General features: G+C 34.4%; 1 protein-coding gene across 3 annotated transcripts in view; it reads right to left on the bottom strand.

The window, feature by feature from the left end:
• Positions 1-2,597, bottom strand: part of LOC115878160 (large proline-rich protein bag6-A) — a 32,138-nt gene extending 29,541 nt beyond the window's left edge. For 2 of the 3 annotated variants that reach the window (XM_030894547.1, XM_030894546.1), the window contains exons 1-5: positions 2,224-2,286; positions 2,044-2,161; positions 1,673-1,931; positions 1,502-1,615; positions 1,350-1,439 (exon numbers count right to left, since the gene is read on the bottom strand). In XM_030894547.1, the coding sequence (XP_030750407.1) occupies positions 1,350-1,439; positions 1,502-1,615; positions 1,673-1,931; positions 2,044-2,161; positions 2,224-2,286 (644 nt within the window). Of the gene's footprint in view, positions 1-1,349; positions 1,440-1,501; positions 1,616-1,672; positions 1,932-2,043; positions 2,162-2,223; positions 2,292-2,369 lie in introns of those variants that run through there. The other variant, XM_030894545.1, reaches the window with a different exon arrangement.
• Positions 2,598-23,154: the final 20,557 nt, after the last annotated feature.

Genomic DNA, 23,154 nt, shown 5'->3' with positions numbered 1-23,154 from the left:
TAAAGGCACCCTTGGTATATTGCTACTTTATTCGATAAAAAATGACACTCTGAATAGAATGACATATCATATGTCAACTTTTGACATTGTCGCTTAAAAACATATCCTATTTTAAATTTCAATCCAGTTTTTTTCAATCCACTAAGTTTTAATCAAAGAGCCTTGGAAAAATAGTTTTGATCGTCTAATAGATTTCGTGTCTTGTCTAGGCCGGTTAAAAGATGTACAAATCGTATTTTTAATCATACATATGTCAATTTTTTCAAATGGAACAAGGGTGACTCATTAGCATATTTGGAAAAAGCATTTTTTTATGAATATATTGATACCACACACTTGGTATTTCGAGTCAAATTGTCGTTATGAACCGCGTGTTACAATTACAATTAAACCATATGCGAAAATGTCAAAGTTGACATATGATATGTCATTCTATTCAGAGTGTCATTTTCTATCGAATAAAGTAGAAATATACCGAGGGTGCCGTTTAAAAATTAAAAGTTATAGTCATTTCCGGTGAAACAGGAAGTGACCAAAAACAATTGAATGCGTCAATCAATCCTAATTTATTTCATATACTAACATACTAAATCTTGTTTTTTTTATTTGAAAATATCAAAAAATTATGGGGATGAGCCACTTTTGAGACGCACCCGGTATAATAAAGACAGTACCGAGTTAAATAAATGTAGTTTTTATTTTATCCACTTCCTATCACCTTCCTTGCTTTAATGGAACAGATTTATGTTTTCTCTAATTTACATAATAAGACATCACTTAACCAGAAAAAAATTACAACAATCATATTTTTTTTTCTCTCCCTGTCGCCGATTCTATTATATCTGTGGAATAGATCCTGTTTTGATTAATATTAGGGGTTGTAAATGTTTGACTAAAATTAATAATTTATTATTAATTTCAAAAATTACCTAATTTCGATTATAAAATTTCTTCTATAACGTGTATTTTATTATTTTTATCCTTTTGGACTCTAAATTGTTTTTCCTAAACTTTTATTTAAAAACCTGTCCTAAATCTTAATAAAATATAAAAAGTTTAAATACGATATATTTTTAATTTAATTATAGCTTCATTAAAATAAAAAAAATACCCGGCTATGATACGGAGAGTTCAGGTGTACTTGAGAAACGAAAGACAGTGTTGTGTTTCTCGGCAGAGTCGTCAGGGAACGACCGTTACGACAGAGACAACCTATCTATCGCTCGTGTCGCACTCGTTATAACCTAAAACAATAACAAGACAGTGTCTGACCGCATGTTCCAGCTATTCATGAATGAGATGCTCAGTCTATATTTTATTTTAAGTCTATGATTAAAACAAATTTTTACCTAACTCCTTCAGAAAAAATTGTGTTTTCTACAGCATTTGCAATAACAGTTTCATCTATTGGCTGATCCCCATTCGTAGGAACAATAACTCTAAAACAAACGAGACAACTTAACTAACCTAAAACTGCTTTGACATTAATGAAGTTATTTACCTAGCTTCTATAACAGGTGTCATTTCTTCTTCTGGTTGTTCCTCAGGAGCCTGTTCAGTAGAAGAAGTGGGATTCTCTAGTCTTCGAATTATATTTTCTGCATTACGAAGCATTCTACAATACCATATTCCATTATGAAGAAAAAATCAATTGATTTTTTAAAAATGTTACCTTCGAGCGACATTCAATCTGCTCGCGATAAGCGTGTGAGTAGCTCTTGGTGGAATCATCTGTTGAGGATCTATAATGTGGCCTTGCGGAAAAGTCATGGAGCCCATCCCCATATATACAGTATTTCCTATTCTATCAAAAGCTCGGAAAGGACCTTGAGACCTATTAAAATCTGGCGGAGGTGTGACAGAACGTCCATGTCTATTTGCTGCTGATGGAGGGGCTCTCTGAACTAGATGAACTACTTTACCATCTACATCTACAAAGAAAATATAAGACTTCATAAGTATATATTACTGTAACTATCCAAAAATATCTACATCAGTATATGAATGACTTTACAATCAAATTGAAGTCTCAGGAATACTTACCATAATCTTTTAATTTAGAAGTGTCTTGCAAAACTCTACCACAATAAATAATGCGTTGTCTGTCTGCTGCAATATTAACTACGCTCTCAATTTCCCGTTTAAATTGCTCCACTGTTATCTATAAATATATTTAAAAGGAATAAATATATAAAATAGGTACTATGTTTCATCAAAACTTACAGCATCTTCAACAGAAAATTCATGGTTTTGTGAATCCAACGTCTTTACTGTTACATTGATCATTTTGGCTAGAATTACAGATCACAAACGTATTAAATATAAGTTGATTAATAAAAGCATTAAATGTTTAAAATAAATTAAAGTACCTGAAACGTATGAGGTGTACTTGTCAATAACAATATGAAATTTTAACAACTACCACGTAGCTATATCGTATTTTAAAGCTTCTTGACGAAACCATATAAATAATCTTAATGCAATGTAGGTTTCTACAAAAATTATAATCACAAACAGCAATATCTACTAAATATTTAAATCTAGGCGTAATTCACGCCTTTCAAGAAAAATGGCCGCTTGCACTTATCTGTCAACTGTCATTTGTCATTGACTGATGGAGCTAAGTGAAATTAGCTAGTTACTTCTAGAAAAATCTAGTAAAATATATGTTTTTTGTCCAAATATCTTAAATCTAATTATTTATCAATTAAATAAATTCTCGATTCGATTAACTATTAATAATACGTAGTCTGATGAGAGTACTGAATATATTATCTAACTTTTTGTAATATGGTCAATCGCCATCATAGCAAAGATCATAGTATTCAGCCACAGGCCACCACTAGTTTAAGAAGAGTGAAGAGCAATGACCGAGTCATTAGTAAAGAAGAATCATTTTTTGTTCTTTTAATTTCAATGGTCTCGTGTTTGCGTTTGCTTGCACTCTGGTTTTCACGGTGATTCACCCATTTAACTAAAAGACGAAATAATGTATATTAGGTTGACTAACATTTAGATGTATAAACTATTAATTTTTTTATTACGGCAAACAATGTAAAAAAATAATGGCACAAACTTTAAAAAGTCAGAAAAATAATATGTTATGACAAGGATATTTGTACATATATACAGGGTGCTACAAATTTGAGGTACGAGCATTGGTCTCAGGAACCGTAATAGATACGAAGATGGTTAAATTGGAGGAAAGTTGCGCTTTGGGATGCTCACCATATGTTCACCAAGATGCAATCAAAAAAGTTTCAAAAATTTCAAGGATTGCTGAGTTTTTTAGAAAAAACGAATTTTTTTAAAAATCTATTTTATTTTTTCCTGTTGTTACTATTTAGAAAATCAAAAAACTAATTGAACATTCTCATAGCCACTTTATTAGGGCTATCTAACAGTATTTTTAGATTCTCAAATTAGCTGATAATTTGTGAGATACAGAGACCAATTTAATTTTTCTAAATACGGACCTGCATTTTTTATTTCAAGTTTTGAAAGAACTCGGTCTCCCGAGTACAACGATATATCACTTTATACTTTTTTTTTTGTTTTGGGTACCATAACAACAACAAAACTATTTAACTATTATTTAAAATAATTTCAAGTCCGACTCTGGTTATTTTAAATTATTTAATCTGATTATATCTTTTTATTCTTAATCTAAGATAATATCCACGCAATAATATTGACCAGCGCTATTTAACATTGAATAAGGGAAATCGAGCCAACTGAAAGATTCAAATAAATAATATCCAGATGAGCAATTTAAAGATATTATTTTTAATTGTGTTATTGTGGATTTGAAATCTCAGTGTACGATCTAATACATAACTAATAATTTATGCATCATATTAATCGTAGTTATTATAAATAAATCAACTTCTACAAACTAGTTTCTAATGCTCTACCGAAAAAGTTACCACCCTCTTCCTATTGCACAAATTTATTTTTCGTTGAATTTTTTATAGCTCTTTGAACAGATCTTTTTCTTATACTTCCGAATGCATTTTGTACTCTTTATTGTAAATGTTGAGATGTATTGATTTCACTTTTACAAATGACGTCAAGTAATGCCCCCCTACTCCGCCTATTGGCGACAGGTCTAGGAACCTCGCTGGCTATTATACTGCTCTCTACCATTTCCAATATTCCTCTTCCGGGGAAATGATAAGATTGTTTATATTATATTATATAATAATAATAGCTCCCATATATAGCGTTTTAACAACTGCTTATCAGAATAATATATTTCAATAAATACCTTGAAATTATATAGTTGTTTCTACAATCCTTATATAATAATAGCTGCCGTATATAGCGTTTAACGCCTTGGGAGTAGCAAGGTACAGCTTGCTATACTAGAGCCGTTCGGTATACAAGGAAGGTATGTGGCTACCACTATGCTTCAACCGCCTATTATTACCTCAGAATTGTGAATCCCAAGTACTCATTTAAGGCTGAGTCGACCTAGGTACCCAAACTATTTTTATTTTAATAAAAATAGTCAGCTGATGAAATGCCAGGTGTGGGAATCGAACCCACACCTTCAGATTGGTAGACGAGAGCCTGTACCTCTACGCCACCGGGCACCAGTTTATTATATTATAATTATATTATTTATTTTATATTATTTTTTATTTTTTTTCATTGTTAAGTTTGAAAGCTAATCAATATTGTAACGATGAATAGATTAAATATTAAAAAAGAGAGCCGGACATGAAATTAGTTTAAATAAATTGTGTTCACATGTCCAAAACAAAAAAAAATATTAAGTGTGGTTTATTGTACTCAGGAGACCGAGTTCTTTCAAGAACTGAAATAAAAAATACAGGTCGGTATTTAAAAAAAAGTGGGCCTCTGCATCTCACAAATTATCAACTAATTTGAAAATCTAAAAATACAGATAGCCCTAATATACTTCAGATAGCCCTAATAAAGTGGCTATGAGAATGTGCAGTTAGTTTTTTGATCTTCTGAAAAGTAACAATAGGAAAAAATATAGGTAATTGATTTTCAAAAAATCCGTTTTTTCCAAAAAACTCAGCAACCCTTGAAATTTTAAAAACTTTTTTGATGGTATCTTGGTGAACACTCCAAAGCGCAACTTTGCCCCAATTTAACCATGTTCGTATCTATTACAGTTTCCGAGATACAAATGCTCGTACCTCGAATTTCTAGCACCCTGTATATTTTAATAAAATCATTTCTAATGAGGAGCTTCATTAGAAAATATTGTTTTCATATAAAATATCTGCAGTTAATGACCTATGAACTTCAATAAAAAATAATATGGTTATGAGCTAATATACGTTGGTTGGGAGTAGGTAGATAATATAAAAGTTATTTTCTATGAATGTAAATTCATATAATGCAAGCGTTCGATAATGCAAGAGAAGCATTTATTCGCGGTTATACTATACGATCAAAAAAAAAAACGGCGTCAGCGATGGTTGTGAAATGAAGAAAGTTTAAATAGCTCTTTAGTATTTAAATAAATTTAAGTCTTAAGTCACATTATTATACAAAATATTTACGCGTGGTGAATATCAGTAAACTTATTTATAGTGTTCGCGTTACGTGTATCTTTATTTTTAAAAAATCGTAAATATGCAGGGGGCCAAATTTAACGGGGGAATGTTATTTTTAGATGTGCAACAAGTCGTGCTTTAACCTTTAATTCCCAATCGAATTAAATCTGTGAATTAAATCGAACTTGAAGAAGTCGATTCCAGAGTATCACGTAAGGATGAGCAAAAATATCGACATATTAAAATATCGATTTTGATATGTTGATAGTTTTGACCATTAATTGTTTATATTTTTATAACATTAACAATATAAATCGATTATAAAGAAGATGATTTTATACTACCTAGGGTTCTCTATGAATAGTGGTAATAGTTTTCATCATACGTATGGCCTTTATATTAGAATATATTTTTGAGGTGGATATCGGCCTGTTCTACTGCGATCGGCCTGTTCTTCTGTTCCCCAGAACAGTCTCGGGGCTTTGACAAAAGCTAGTATCTGAGACAGCTCCACATCAGAGGCCAGCTCTCCATCTCCGATATCAGCCGTACCAAAGTTTATGGCACGAATAGTTGTCGTTTCGGCGCATTCAGTGATAAGATGTTCTGATGTTTCTCCATTTTCATCACAGAATCTGCATTCGCCGTTGTGTCTCAACTTCAACCTACTGAGATGTTTGTTGAGGAGACAGCGTCCTGTTAGAAACTCCATGACGATCCGAAGACTGTTCTTACTTTAATCAAGGAAAATCTTTGATTTTCCTTGGTCATAAATTCTTTCTTTTTGATTGGTATTGTTAATTTCTTTTTAAGTCACATTTATATTTATAAATTACTTCATGGGAAGGGTAATTACCCCCATTATATGCGTTTTAGATGCCTATTAAGCTTATAATACTTTGTTACTAGACCCAGAGGCGGATCCAGGATTCGGGACAGGGGGGGGGGGTAGACTCAAAACTTTACTCAAAGTACATACTCCAGAGTCGTTTGTCACAAAATATATTAATATCGTATTGCTTGGCTGAACTCAAGGGGGGGGGGGGGACTTGACACCTTTCTTTTTCTTTTTGTTACCTTTTCTACGCCCTATACCATAGAAAAACTCCTATTCTTTTTAACAAAAACAAAGCATCCCGTCCATTTTTTTATATCTTACACTATCGATATTTTTCTAATATGAACATCCTTAGTACTGGCATATACGTTAGGACAAAGGAATAATAAGAAAATGAATACTTACTCAGTTTAGTGATCTGGTCGCCTGCATTTTGAAAAAATAAAAGAACAAAAGTGATTTTCAGCTTTTTTGGCTTAAAGGTATTCTTTTTAAAGTATTAAAGGTATACTTTTGGCTTAAAGGAATTTAATTCTCTTCCTTTTTGATGTAATTTTAATTTTTTTTATACACAATCGTACAATCATGGAAGTTTAAAGCGTTATTTTATCCACTAGTCGTATAAAATATCTTTATTCCACTAGTGGAATACTGAATTAAAAATACATTTTTATTTTATTTATTAACATTTATATTAATTGACAATTCGTTCGTAGAATTATAATCATAATTTTCTTGTATTTTCCATGTTTTCTATGACACAAAAGCTCCCAATTCTAAGAGGGGGATTTATCAAGCTTTTGTTCACCGCGACCTTAAAGATCTATTGTGTCCCCTTTCTTGAGTTAAAACTCATCTTACCTTACCTAACTTATCCTACATGGGGATCTTCTTGTTATAAGAAAGACAGGGTATTTCCCATCCTCCTCTGACAACAATCGTTTATCCACCGAGGAGTGGACATCTGCCTTACGAGGGTTTACACCCTTCTACGGTAGTAATTTAGCCCCACGTGCCCTTCACAAAACTCATCTCCGGCTCAGGCACCTTTGAGGTGGAGGCTGGAGGATCGTCCCTCGAGTTGATGACTCGCCAACTCGATGTTTTTACATTCGAGTTCTGGCCAAGCTGGTGATACATCGCAAGGGTTAGTCGGTCCACTTCTACAGAGCAGCGCATGTAGAAGAGAGGCGAGAATACAATGGGTTGCCCTCGGGTACCCCAAGGATGAGACCAGTAGAGGCTAGTCTTCTATCTCAAGCATCCCTTCGACCCCATCTTCGACCCGGTCCCGCCGTCATAGAATTTAGGCTTTTGGTGAGGTTGTCGCCTCTTGGTCCGGGCGGTTAAGCTAAGACCACCACCACCATATACAATGCGATCGGCGATTAGCGATGAATATAAAATGAAAATCACTGTCATTTTATATGTAAAATTATATGGGGAATGTCATGAAGCCAACTATGTTAACTACTATATGGATGGTAATACTATACTGCAATGTGTGGGAATTGAAGTCGAGTCAGAGACAACTAGACAACCGGTCCATGTATATTTCACATAAGTTCTTCTATTAGGCAAGCACTGGCGCAGTAGCGCAACTCCAAAATCCCGAAAATCGATTGGCCATTGTCGAACAGAGTACAAACGAAAGCCGTACGAAGATGTACGAAGCCGTATACGAATAAACCGCTGATTGGTCAGGTCAGTCTCTTATTGGTCTAGTTATCCGACCAGCAATTCAAAATCCACGCTTGCGCACTATGTTTCTGCTCGCCTAACTGGACGACTTATGCAAATTTCTTCAGAAGATTTATATATCCATTTTACCGGCTCGGCTTCACAGAATGCAGTAAGAAGACGATATACTTTAGTTTATAAATATATGATGACCACTCAGAGGGTGCCTGGTTAGACTGATAGGGTAGTTTCAACCAGCATCGTTATACATATGTTGGTGCAATTCCCTGGCCACGACAGTACAGCCAGGGACAAGACAATGAGATGCTCCTGATGCCGGGTCCAGACCAAACAGACAAAACAACGGCAAGACAGGAACATTCATGTTGTACGACAGAATTGCGACAAATCCAATACATTTCTGCGAAATTTTTGTCTCATTTTTGTTTTGTTTCAAAATTCGTAGACTGAATGTGAGACTGATGTCCCGTCTCGAATCGGTAAAGATCAAAGTGTCTATATTTTGTTCGTGTATTTTACGACAAGTTGGCGGCGCAGTGTGGATGGCGTGTGCTGCCAACAGTAGGAGACCAGTGAAATAACACATGATTAATAAAACTCATTCGCAACAACTAAACTTTTGACTTTATTGTAATTTTGTCCTTGCGGTGTGGACAATTTTTCTTGTCAGAATTCCCCATTTTTTGTCGCAAGTTTGTCTTGTTTTTGTCTCAAAATCGTGTTTACTTTTTGTCGCCTTGGTCTGGACCCGGCATTAGACCCAGCTAAAGTGCCAGAGGGAATTCCCCCTAGCAGCTGACTAGGAGCTTCCCCACCAACGACAAGGTCTCGCATCTCTTAGAGTCCTAGAGGAAGTTGTTGAATGTAGAATGAACGGTAGAATGTTTAGGAGGGGTGTTAATATCATACAGTCTCAAGGCTTTGACAAAAGCCAGTATCTGAGACGGCTCCACAGAGGCCAGCTCTCCCCACAGAGGTCAGCTCTCCAATAGAGGAAGTTAGTTGTTATTATCTTATTCACTTAAGACGATATATAATCCTCCACAAAAGATATAAAATAAATAACTATTAAGATATCATCATTGAGATGCATTTCATTTTGTAAATCACCCTTAAACAGAAGTACCTACTATGTTATTTTTTTAAATATAATCCGCATGTTAATCTACATGTGTAAGTATTCTTTCTAATGGTGACGTAAGGCGACAAGTATTTGGCATATTTTATTTTTTATGAATTTTAAATTTTATGAAATATTATTATTATGCCGTCATTGGTTTGTCCGAAAATACAAATAATATCCTATAGCGCTAAATATTTTTGTGGTTAATAATATTGTAACGGATATTGTCTATTAATTGGCAGAGCAGAACACTTTTGTTGTTCTAAATTGGAAACAATAGACTAAAGTATATAGTGATTAAGACAACTTTTTTTTTGGTTTGGTGCAAAGCTTAATAGTAATATAAATGATAAACATAACCGTCGAACCCCGTCAAACTACCATTTTGTAATTATCATTCATTTTAAAGAATTATATTGGCCTTTCTGTATGAGCATTAGTCTACGGAGGACAAACAAAATTCAATACCTCCATTCATTTTATATCTATTTTAGTATCATTTTGCTTCCACTCGTATTTTACCTAAGGTAGGGGAGACCGAGGGGAGTTGAAACAATTTTGACGTTTTGCTTCATAGACAAAATACTATAAACATCGATCTGTCGAAATTAGTATCTATTGATAATACATTTCTTGCACTTGCAAATGAGTAACACAAAGAGAGAGTTAATGCGAATTCTATTAACAAAAAGTCGACTTAAACGTCACAAGTCATTTTGTTTCAACATCCCTCATACCGAGGTAAGTTGAAACAGGAGTCGAGGGGATTTGAGACAGACAATTTCTAGGTAGAAATAAGGATTGTAGTGCCCGGTGGCGTAGAGGTACAGGCTCTCGTCTACCTTAAATGAGTACTTGGGATTCACAATCCTGAGGTAATAATAGGCGGTTGAAGCGTAGTGCTCGTCACATTACCTTCCTTGTATACCGAACGGCTCTAGTATAGCAAGCTGTACCTTGCTACTCCCAAGGCGTTAAACGCTATATACGGCAGCTATTATTATATAAGGATTGTAACGTAGAAACAACTATATAATTTCAAGGTATTTATTGAAATATATTATTCTGATAAGCAGTTGTGACAAATATATGAATATTTCCCACCAGTGCTTCATGAACTCAACTCTTGCATTTTGCATTCTAGACATTGGATCCATTTTTCTTTGGTTTTACTACTTGAATAGGGTTCAAAAAACAAAAACAATAGCATTCCTCTTCTTCTTCTTCATCTTCACTGTCTTTTTTTTCTTTTTTTTTGTTATTAATCTTGGTCTTTTTAGTTTCTAGTTTGGATCTTAAGTTTTTTGGAGCTTCGAAATTAAGGCTTTTAACTTTTTTTTCTTTGCCAATCTAGCTAACTCAATTGCAGCCAATTCATTTTTACAGGACTATCAGTTAAGATTGCGGTTTTCTCCTTTCGTCGGTTCGTTTGATTTCCTTTTCTTGGTGGAGTCTTTGGCAAGGGTCGGACAATTTCGGGCGAGAAAGTTATTTTCACCATAGTTGAATTATCACGTGATGTGGATGCTACAAGCACTATAGTAGATGTAAGATCTGTGAACGAAACGACCGATTCAGTGATTGAGGGCAGTTTTGAAGTATCAAATATTATCTTTAGTTAGTTAGTTTTCGGCAATATTTGACACGTCCTCAATTTCAAAGCAAATTTCATTCATTTTACTAGTAGGTAGTAGTCACAGTGTTTTTTTACACTAATAATCACAGTACCTTCGAAATTAAGGCTTTGAATTTCTAGTCACAGTACCTTCTCCTCTGAAAACGAAAAAACAGTCTTTTCTGCATATCCAACTAATGGAGGAGTCCCAGTTTTATAAGATTCATATAAGTCTTCTTTTTCCTAATATACCTGTATAGTTGAGGTTGTAGCTCGAAGTCGAATCACGAAGACTTTTATGTCGCAATATTACTTCTTCTGCAGCGAGCTCATATATTTCGAGGCTCGCCATACCTCTATCCGTCTTAAATAAATAAATAATCTACAACGTATATGCAAATGAGTGATACAAAACTTAAACGAGGTGAATTGAAACAGTCTGTTTCAAATCTCCTCACTGAAAAAAATCGTTTCAATTTCTGTTCAACTAAATATCAAGAAGTAAAACAGATAGAAATGCTCTGTAACCTTGCTATGAAGTGAATCGTTCTTTAATAAGCTTTCAAAACGTATATCACAGGCACTTGAATACAAACGCATTATCCAGAAAATACGCTTTAAAAAAACGTCTACTGCTTACTTTTGACGATTTTTTCGGCGTAGAACCTAAAACGCGATAACTGCGCATTTGGAGTCACGGACGAGTATTGTGGAGCTTGCGGGCGGTAAGGAGCAGTTTATATGCAACTTTGTCAGCTTTCTAACGGTTTTTAGTTCTGAGAAATCAGTGTTGTTTCAAATTACCTTTATTTCAAAATAGAATCTGTCTCCCCTTATTTTGAATGGATTGAATTCAATAATTGACGAATATTTGGATGAACAATGATGAATGACGTACCTGACGTAATTGACGGACAAATCTTGGGAACGGACATCGCGTCTAAATATCTCACTGTCCGTCAAATGAAGGACGTTTTGTCACTTTAACGATAGAAGAAGACAACAATGAAAAACCCCTTGAATAAAAATAATTAGCAATTACAAAAACTATGATATAACTTTCATTCTTATGTCTTTTAACATTTAATTAGGAATTATTTCTTCTTCTGCTGCTTAAGTCGGTTTATTATTTATGTTACGTCGAGGAGGAATATTTCAGATGTCCAAAATTAGCATATGATCGTCCTTAATAGGAATGTGAAAATACCTCGTACGGTCATCGGGATAACACTATAAATTATTTATCTTAAAAACATAATTTAAATTTGCATTTTCAAGGATTAAGAATTAAGACCGTTTGAACAGACTGGTGTAGTTTTTAAGTTCTTTTTTATAGGTTTTCTTTCGATAGCCAGTCGGGAAATTCCCTGGTAGTTTCCGTAATCTGATGCACTTCCTTTGTTCTTAAATATATTCACCATATTCGCGTTGAGAAAGTCCTGAGGTACCTCTCCGTTTTCCCGTATGACATCGAAGAGAGCCTTAAGGTGACCAATAAGTTCTTTACTTGCACACTTATATATGAAGCGTATAAACACAAAAGCAGACATTTGACAATCAAGTAATTTTGAGTAAATCGGTAAAAAGTCGTCTATATGTTATAAATTGTTTAAACAAATTGCAGTTTGAAAATTAAAAATCAAAAAATTGTTAATAATCGTACACTCATAAAAATATGTTAATCTATGTGTATAAAGTTATTCTGCTATAAAACTAATTATTTGTCTTGTTTTGCACCTCAGATTTGCAATTAGGTGTCTGTTTATGTATTTAAATGACCTGTAAACATTGGCGTAACTACAGGCCGCATACCCGCAGAATTTTAATTTTCATTCATAATTTAGAGCAATTTTTCTTTTTTGAAAGGGATAAACGGCTACTGTCAAAACATACCCTTTTTTCCAATAGTACAGGGGCGCCCGGGGGTGCCGGACCCTCCATGTACTGCTGGACACCCCCCAGAGAAATCTTGAATTATGAATTATGACTCTTGGCTACTTATTAATCTTTATTTGCTTGTAATGTAGTAAAAATGACGTTTTCCAGTTTTGTTTAGTTAATAGTATTTTTTTGTTTTCAAAAAATGTGTTAATTTTAAATTTTTTTAGAAAATTTGTAGGTATTTAAGTAATCTAGAGAAACACCGGCTTAATAACCAAGTCTATGAAATTTATTGATAGAGAAATTCATGTAAACGTTTTATTATATTTATAAAAAATATGTTTATTAAAATTATTCTTCATTTTTTTTAAAACAAAAGTCCTAGGCTCCACTGGGATTAAACCCAGGCCCCCCAGGATGAATTGCTAGTTACGCTAATGGCTGCAAGTGTGTGGTTTGGTAATAAACAATATTTAGAGGAAAATTATTTTCATTAAAATAAAAAACAAAACTAAACCCCTAAGTTATCTTCTTCATTATCGGAAAAAAGAAGTAAATCCTCATATGCAAAAGTGGCCAGAAAACAAAGTGGAAGCAACGAGTCGACGGGTGGCAAGATCGCGCGACTTAATGCGGGAACCGGATTGACTCAAAGGCAAATGTCTGTTTTTGCAGGTAACTTCTGTAATCAAATATCTGCTTTTGCATTTATAGCTGAATTTAAACCTCAATATTAGGCTTAACCGTCTAGTTATGGTATTGAGGGTAAGTTCATCATACACCTACCTGCCTACTTTTACATTAGAAAACCGTATCTAACTCAATTTTTTTAAAAAACGTCAAATGTCTGCTTTTGCATCTACATATGTATACCATATCTATACTTCATATATAGATTTCCGACGGAATTGCGCCACAGCCAACTGATTTATTGTTTTTAAGCTGTTTTAGGGAGGTTTTTATTTCTTGTTCGGTTATTTCCATATACATTATACAGGGTGAGTCTTAAATAAGTGCAAATATTTTCCGGACTGATAGATCTCAATAAAAGAAACATATTTTTTCTTTACCATTTTTCAAATAAGTCCAAAATAAAACCCAATTATTTTACTTTGAAAATTCCCCAAAAAAAATAATTTTTTGCTTAAATTTTGAAAACCGCTGGATCTTTTCTGTTTTTTTTTTCTTGTTGTTGGCTGCTTTAAAGTTGTCCACCAGTTTGGATTGTGTGGATTTGCATATGCTTTTGTTTCAACAAAGCCCGTATATGCGGTTGATTTTCGTTAAACCAGTCTGGTTGTTTCTTCTTATTGGACTTTCCTAGTACTGCTTAATATCTAATAATAACCCTTCTAAATAAGGTTAACAATGAAAGCCAAAGACTTGGTTTAAACATAAATACTACAAAAATTAAATTTATGGCTGTTAGCAGAACACCAGAATTTACTTAAATGGAGAGGTCATCAAGCAGGTCACACAATTTAAATATTTGGGACGCATGGTTAACGAAACGTGGGATCGAGATCAGGAGATCAAATGCAGGATTGAACAAGCAAGATCTACTTTTCTGAGACTGCGAAGATTTCTCACACAGGAACTTGAACTTCGGCCTTAGATACAGAATGGTGAAGTGCTATGTCTGGTCCGTTTTGTTATATGGTGTGGAAGCATGGACACTGAAGGTAGCAACAATAAACCGAATTGAAGCCTTCGAAATGTGGACCCTACGACGTAAGAGTGCCCTGGGTCGACCGTGTGAGGAATGAAGACATTCTCAGAAGAGCTGGTCTGGAACAACGTGAACTCTTCGAAATCATCAAGAAGAGGAAAATATCCTATTTGGGACACATACTACGTGGAGAATGCTATCACTTTCAGTGTCTGATTCTCCAGGGTAAAATAGAGGGGGGCAAAAGGGGAATAGGCCGAAGGAAGCTATCCTGGCTGAGAAATATTCATCATTGGACAGGCATACAGGACTTCCAAGCACTCCAAGTCGCTGCAGTTAATAGAACAATCTGATGAGGAAGAAAAAGATGAACGCCTACGCAGGAATCTGCACGGCACCTTAAAAAGAAGTACTGCTTCCTTGGTATTATAAATCGCATCCCTTAATTTTGTCCAAGCTTGTTCAGCTTCCAAGATTGAGGTTATCGGTGGAAGTAATTCTTTGATGGCTTCTCGGAGGGTATCGGCGGTATATGGGCGGTATCGTTGTTCCTGAGACTCCGTACGTTCAATCTAGTCATGCTGTTTTGCTTTTTATAGTGTGGATGTTTGCGTTTTAACTGAATTTTCATTTTTGAAATTAAAAGTGGGTGGTCAGTACCACATTCGGCATCTATTCTGACTTTTGCGAGTCTGGCATCTTTTAGATGCGTCCTTCGGACAAATATGTGGTCCAGTTGGTGCCAGTGGCCTGATTTGGGATGTTTCCAGGTTCCTTTAAACTTGTCCTTCAGCATGAAAAATGTATTGGTTATGCAAAGATTGTACTCTGGGCATGTTGTTAGTAAGCGTTCACCATTGCTATTTACTTTTCCCATTTCATATTTTCCCAATACGACAGGCCATATTCCTTGTTGTGTGCCGACACGGGCATTAAAGTCACCCAGTAAGATGATTCGCTTCTGCTTTGAAATTCATTGGAGAGCATTTTGTAGAGTTTGGTAAAATTTATCCTATTAGGAACCTTAGGGTCATAAGACGTTCGGATACATCTATGGGTACTTCTGTTAAACTGGTGGCGATTTCGTTTGTGACTGCAATGCTTACGTCGTGAATTCTACTGTGTAATTCTCAGTCAAACTAAGTCAGGGTAAGTCTGAAATAAGTGTTAATATTTTCACGGCTGGTAGATCTCGATATAAGAAACATATTTTCTCTTTACCGTTTGTCAAATAACTCCAAAATAACCGAGTTAGTACACTTTGAAAATTTATAAAAAAAATATTTTTTACTGGGTTTTCTTTCTTGTAAATTTAATCTACTACCTATGTTGCCATATTTTCGGGAAATCATGTTTTTTAACTAAAAATTAAAAAAACTTCCAATTTTTTTTTGCGAAAGAAACCTCATAATCGTGTTTCTGTGTTAGAAATCCTACCCCTAAAAATATTTGCAATTATTTAAGACTCACACTGTATATGTATATATTATGTATTATGGTTCCGATATTTTTTGCGGGCTGCGCGTTCAACCGGTCTGATTAAGAATCTGTTTTTATTTTTGTCGACCTGGTGGAGAACGGTAGCCACAGATATCGAATTATTTACGTACGGTCGGAGGCAGAAATGCAAAAAAACGCAAGGTAAAAGAACCACGACGGTGCAGCAAAAGTGTCACCGCAGTAAATTCAGATTAAAAAATGGGCTCGTTGCTGCGTGGAGCATTTAAAATTTTGTTTTGTAAACAACTTTAGTATAGGCGCCAGTATCCATATTTTAGACCATTACATATCCTTTCTGTTCCGATGATCGATGGAAAGCTCAGTAAAATAAGTAAAGGTAGAGAAGCCCTAATTCAGTTGAAACGCTAAATATAACATCGCTTAACTGAGACAAATTTTGTACAATGATATTTCTACTGAGACAAATCAGTGGTTTTTAAAATTTGTCCTTACAAAACTTTACAAAACTAAAACAAATATAATTTATTTTAGAACTAGACAGAGTAACAAAAGGCTCAACGAGTCCATTAATAGTTTAAACAATCATTTTCTAACACCTCATACAACATTATTTCTTGAAGTATACTGGCTGCGTCTCAAAAGTAGTGATGGGATAACACGAGCGAAAATTCGCTCGAGTACTCGATTATTAAAATAACCGACATCGCTCGATTATGAACGAGCGATGCAAGTGACGAGTTACGAGCGACGAACGCAAGCGATCCTAGAATGAAATAAATTGAAATCCGATTTTAAGGTGACATACTGGATAAAAAGCCGAGCGAATTTTCCACATACATTGCAGGTAGCAAATTTATTCGACGTTATCCGTTGCGTATCTGAGGGACAAAAATTTACGATCTACATCGACAATGCTTTGAAATAAACTAAATCAAGCGATCGAGCGAATCGCTTGCTACTTGCCATTCATCACCGAAAGAATATGTGCCCTGCGCACGCAACTCACTGCTAGCGCTTGGCGTTAACGAGTACTTACAACAAGCGACGACGGGTGAAAAACCGTATTTTTAAATACGAGCGATATTTCGATCGCGCGATCGCTCGGTTATTGCAATCGCTTAAAACTCGGGTACTCTTTTATTGAAATTAATCGGTTTTTCCGTATGGTTTTTCCCATCACTACTCAAAAGCGGCTCACCCCTATAACTTCTTTATTTTTTCAGATAAACAAACGAGATTTGATGTGTTAGTATATGACATAAATTAGTATTGATTGGCGTATTCAATTGTTTTTGGTCACTTCCTGTTTTACCGGAAATGACTACTATGAAATGATAACTTTTGATTTTTAAATAGCATACTCGGTATATTTTTACTTTGTTCGATAGAAAATGACACTCTGAATAGAATGACATATCATATGTCAACTTGTTAACTGTCATATGTCAACTTGTTAACAACTATATTAACTTTTGACAATTAGATTAACATGAACAAAAATGAATAGAAGAGACGAAAGAAACGAAAAAAACATAGGTAACTTAAAATTTACATCAAACAACAAAAACCAACTTAACTAAATTTGAAAAAAAACTTTTCAATTACAAACATTTTCAATTAAAAATGCAAATGTCTATATAAAACATAACATAAATACCGTATGATCGAAAAAACGGCGTCCAGTTGGCTGGGAAATGACGATCGATGACATTTCCCATATAAATTTACATATAAAATGACAGCGATCTGCATTTCATAGCCATCGTTGACGCCGTTTTTTCTCGATCATACGGTATAACTAATATATTTAGCAACATTATACCAAATAATAAAATAATATATTTAAACTTCAATAATTGCTAAGAAATATTATAGGAACTTCAAAAGAAATTCAGAAGTAAGAACAATAAGAGATAAAAAAAATAAATAAACACAAAATTAATTTTTTAATTATTATAACCGACTCCCGAAAGTACCGAAAGAACCGCGAATTAATAATTTCGAGTCCCGGTTCTTTGATGTCTTCTGAACCCTAATCAGGAGTGTAAGGGCACTGATCCTGAGGACACTGAAAATCATTCTCCTTTGATAAACGAAAAATCCATGGCAACAACGATACTATGACACAACAAGATTATTTTCTTTTATCTATGGACACAACACAACAAATTGTCTACTTTAAGACGACAAAAATATTTTCTATTAAAAAATTAATAGTTTCTATTTTATAACAATTAAAATCATAGATTTACTGGAAATATAAACAAAGAAAGTAAACATTTGAAGAAAATGATGTACCTCAAGAATCATTTTGAATCATCGCTATCTTCTATTTAATCATCGTTGATATCAGGGGTGCAAGGGGCATTGAAGCGATACATATAGCCTAGCTTACCCAAAAGTATTTTTTTTTATAGATGGGAAACGCCATTTACAGCCAGAGTGTGGGCGTCACCTCTCACCCGAGTCATACCCACTAAAAACCCATCTGTAGAGTTACCTCTCCAATCTCGGAACCGCCTTGCGGCATTACTTCAAGACTGGAGATTGTTTCGCCACTTATGTCTGTGTCTGCCAAATTTTTATCTTTTCATCTTCCTGTTTTTTAAGCATGATTGCTCTCATCATCCTGGTGATTGCTTCACAGTTCTCTCTATTTTCCATCATAAGCTCGCCGACATTTTCCCATCTTTTTGACAAGAAAGACTTAATCATAACGATGAGGTATTTACTGATCTTCATGCTCCCTAATTGTTCAACAGTTCCTGTCCATGGGGCAGAATTGAATGCGTTTTTAATGTCTAATGTAAGCAGTGCCGCGTATCCTCTGTTCTTATACGATTTCGTTTTAATACGGTCTACGTTACTCGTAACAATGTTTAACGCGTCTATCGTAGATTTGCCTCTGCGGAACCCGTATTGGTTTGGGTGTAGTCTGTTTCCATCCTCCAGTTCTTTCTCCAGTCTATCCCTCAGAAGACATTCTAACAGTTTGGCGCTTGCATTAATTAAACATATTGGACGATATTTTTTGTCTTGACTTCCATCTTTATTGGGTTTTTCTGCTAGAACAAGTTTGGCAATTTTCCACGAATTTGGAAACTGTCTGTTGATAAGACACTTGTTCAGGATCTCAGTGATTCTCTGAGGGACTTGCATAGCAGCAATTTTGATAACTTCCACCGGTATATAGTCCGGGCCAGGAGCTTTTTTGTTTTTCAGTTTACTTGCTGCAGAACGCACCTCTTCTTCAGTAGTTTTTTTGGTATACCCCAACTAATTTGACTGAGCTTTAGGGAACAATGTTGTGATCTGTTTTTCTATTATGTTATCTGTAACGGGAGCGTTGCGTCGGCCGATAAACTTTCTCATTACCAGTTGGTAAGCCTTGCCCCAAACATCGGACTCAAGCTCGTCACAGAGCTCTAGCCAATTCCTTTTCTTGCTCCTAAGGATTTATTTTTTAAGACTGTGCTTGGCTATGCTGTAGTTGGTACGCGCCTGTTCCACGGTCTTGGGGTCCATCTCGCGTTCTCTTGCTCTTGTATAATACCCCTCTCTTTTATACAAATCTTCCTTTTTTCAGCAATCTCATTATTCCACCAGTACATTTGTTTTTTATCCGCTTTTCTTTTCCTGGGGAGAGAGGAATTACACAAGTTTCTAAGACATTTGTCTAGCCCTTCTGGGGATGGCGTTTTCATTTTCAGTCCGTTCTCAGCACAATAGGTACTTATCTTTTGTAAGCCATTTATTGTTGTCCTCCATCCGTTTATCTTTGCGACCACGTTGTCCTTCATCTGAGTATCAATCTGTATGTCAAATTTGATGTAGCGATATAGGCTTAGACTTTCCTCCTCAGTTATCACACGCCAGTTTCTTACGAGTCTACTGATCCCCGGAGTTGCGAGGGTAATATCTATTATTGATTCGCCATTTGCGTTTTTAAAAGTGGGCGTATTACCCTGGTTCACAACTACAAGATCATTGCACAGGATCCACTCTTCGATAATCCTGCCTTTTGCATTTTGGATCCCAGAACCGCAAATCCTTGTTTTTGCATTAAAGTCTCCCCCAATTATGGCTTCCTTCTTTCTCGGGCGTATCACAGCATTTATCTCATACAATTAATCATTCAAGAGATCGCTGGATTTACTTGGTGAAAACAATAATAGAGCATCACTACTTATTTAGAAGAGTTTGATTTCGCAACACAAAATTAATTTTTTAATTATTATAACCGACTCCCGAAAGTACCGAAAGAACCGGGAATTAATAATTTCGAGTCCCGGTTCTTTGATGTCTTCTGAACCCTAATCAGAAGTGTAAGGGCACTGATCCTGAGGACACTGAAAATCATTCTCCTTTGATAAACGAAAAATCCATGGCAACAACGACACTATGACACAACAAGATTATTTTCTTTTATCTATGGACACCATAGACTAATGTCACGTACTAGAGATAGATTGGACACTGATATAAAACAAATAAGTCCATCATTTAGAGCCACCTGGTGATCCGGAAGAAACTAATGGAGAGTTTTAGCATAACATAATTTTAGCGTGGCGTTGTTTATTAACGCTAACTAAAACGGTAACGTTATTCAAGCGCAAAATTATTCCTTGTAAAATATAAAATAATAAATATAGACTTGTTTACTATATTTTATGTTTTATTTGATCATTAAAAGTGTAACACATTCAAAACTAAAAATAAAATTATGAAAACATACATTTTAAACACCAACAATAGAGCACATACCGCCTATTTTTTTGATTTAACAAATAAATTATAATATAGTATAGACTAGTACTTAACTATAACTAAAAATACTATATTACCAACTATGTACTTACTTATTTATGATTAAACATTTTTTTTAGTTTGTTCATAAATGCATTATTTCTAAGATGTCTAAAATGTCTTTAATAAAAATGTTTAGTATCCAGCAAGAAAATAATGATCGACTGTAAATATCAAAATGCACAAATGAATAAAAACATAAACTATAAACACAAATCACCGAACTTTCCGGCAAATCAGGAATATCTGAATTAATAATTATTTAAAAATGATTTAAAAATAACTTGACGGATCACCAACATTTTGACAACTAGACCAAAACTTGCCAAAACTAGACCCATAGATGGTAGTAAATATAGAGGCTGTCATGTCACCTTCATATATAAATTAGAAACCTGTACTTTAATGTCTTTTGCGCCACCTGGCGATGCGGAAGAAACTAAATTTGTAGTTCCATAAAATTACTATTGAGTGTCTAGGGCCTGATGGACCCAACACAACAAATTGTCTACTTTAAGACGACAAAAATATTTTCTATTAAAAAATGAATAGTTTCTATTTTATAACAATTAAAATCATAGATTTACTGGAAATATAAACAAAGAAAGTAAAAATTTGAAGAAAATTATGTACCTCAAGAATCATTTTGAATCATCGCTATCTTCTATTTAATCATCGTTGATATCAGGGGTGCAAGGGGTATTGGGGTGCAAGGTTTCATTTGGGGTGCAAGGGGCATTGAAGCGATACATATAGCCTAGCTTACCCAAAAGTCAACCTCACCTTCACGTGGTGCACCCTGTTTAAACAAACGAGGCTCTGACGCCCGAGTATAGACGGTATATCCTTATACAACCCCGGTATATCCTTATACAACAAAGCACTTTTTTAACTCCAGGTTAAAATGAACGGTGCAAATAATTCTTTGAAATAATACTGTTGAGTCAACTTGAACATCATTGCCCTTAATTTTCATTGTATTGCTCAAACTAGATATCGGCTTTACACGATTTGCACGACGCACTTTTAAACTTTTAAATAAAATCCCATCTTTAACATTTGATAAATAATTAGTAAAATTTATTTAAATTGGGCATTTTTATATACTAAAATAAATTAAATAGAAATATTTAGGCATTGAATGAATATGTAATACGTTTATCTTAAAAGAAAGTGGGAACTTCATATAAACCATTTATGTAAATGGTTTATATGAAGTTTTATTTCTAAATGCAAAATATAGTATAAAATATAGTGATATCTAATTGCAAAATTTAAACCTAGTGCCTCTAGAACAAAAATAATCATTTTGAAAACGTTTATTACACACATTTTTGGAACGGTCTGAACATATATTTTAAACATATTTATGGTCTGAACAGTTAAAATATATTTGTTTTTAGTGTCTATTTTTGACCTAGGACCTATATAATTAAAATATACCTGAAACAAATTAATATTATATTGAATTTTCAAGTCTATTTTATTTTTAAATATTGCCTCCTGCAATACACAAAGGCCCATTGGAGTATGCATAAAGAAATAAAATATATTTGAGTTTAAAATTTACTTGGCGTCTGTGAGGCGCCACGCGAGTACTTAAGGGTTAAGGAAGAGTGGCGCCCTTGTTTGGTCCAACTCTACAGAGGTAGCGAATTGCTCTTTTTGTAGGATAAATATACTTTGAAAATTCTACCCGCTACAGAATCACCAAAATTGCAAACCCTACCTGATGCGGCTCTCAAAATGGCAATAATACACAGTTACAGTTCGTGCAATTGAACGACCCAGATCATTTGATATTACTCTTATTGCACAGCAAGCAGAAGCAAGCCTTCTACAAACAGAGATGACACGATCAAACAACTTCAGTCTATATGACTATATGATCTATGTATATGGCTAAAAATGTTACTGTAATGTGCACTTATATAATATAATTTCCTATTCTTACTTCTATAATATTATTCGGTATTCTCCCTATATCATTTTTTAAGGATAAAATGTTTCAATGTTTGTCTTATTTACATTAAGTAACAAAAGGTTTGCATCACACCATACCTTTATTTTTAATATATCTATAGAAATGTTTTTTTCAAGATCTTCCTTATTTCTTACCTGTCCAGAGAATTGTTGTAGCATCATCCGTAAATAATGTAAACTTCTCTTCGATATTGATATTAGATTAGATACTATTAGATATATAGACTTTGAGAGACGTCGCAACCGTGAGTAATAGTTTAAGCCTCAGAAAAGTTGTTATTAATCCGCACAATTTATTTTCTGTTTGTTAGGTAGGATGGTAGATTATAGAAAGTTATCCATAACAATCTAAACCTATACTAGGCGAACTTACGCAATAATATATTCTGATTTACATAATCGAAAGCTTTTGAAAAATCACGCAACATCTCCCTTGTAGAATGTAGATTATACTACATTTTACATTCTATAACATCTCCCTTATTTAAGTTCAGATATAAGCTCTCCAAAAAATGAAATGTTGCGTCCCCTAAATTATTTTAA

This window comes from Sitophilus oryzae, unplaced genomic scaffold (assembly GCF_002938485.1).
Source record: "Sitophilus oryzae breed Bouriz unplaced genomic scaffold, Soryzae_2.0 scaffold_1500_pilon_pilon, whole genome shotgun sequence".
Classification (NCBI taxonomy): Eukaryota; Metazoa; Arthropoda; class Insecta; order Coleoptera; family Curculionidae; genus Sitophilus; species Sitophilus oryzae.
The sequence above is the reverse complement of the archived record's forward strand: the minus strand, read 5'-3'. Positions and strand labels throughout refer to the sequence as shown.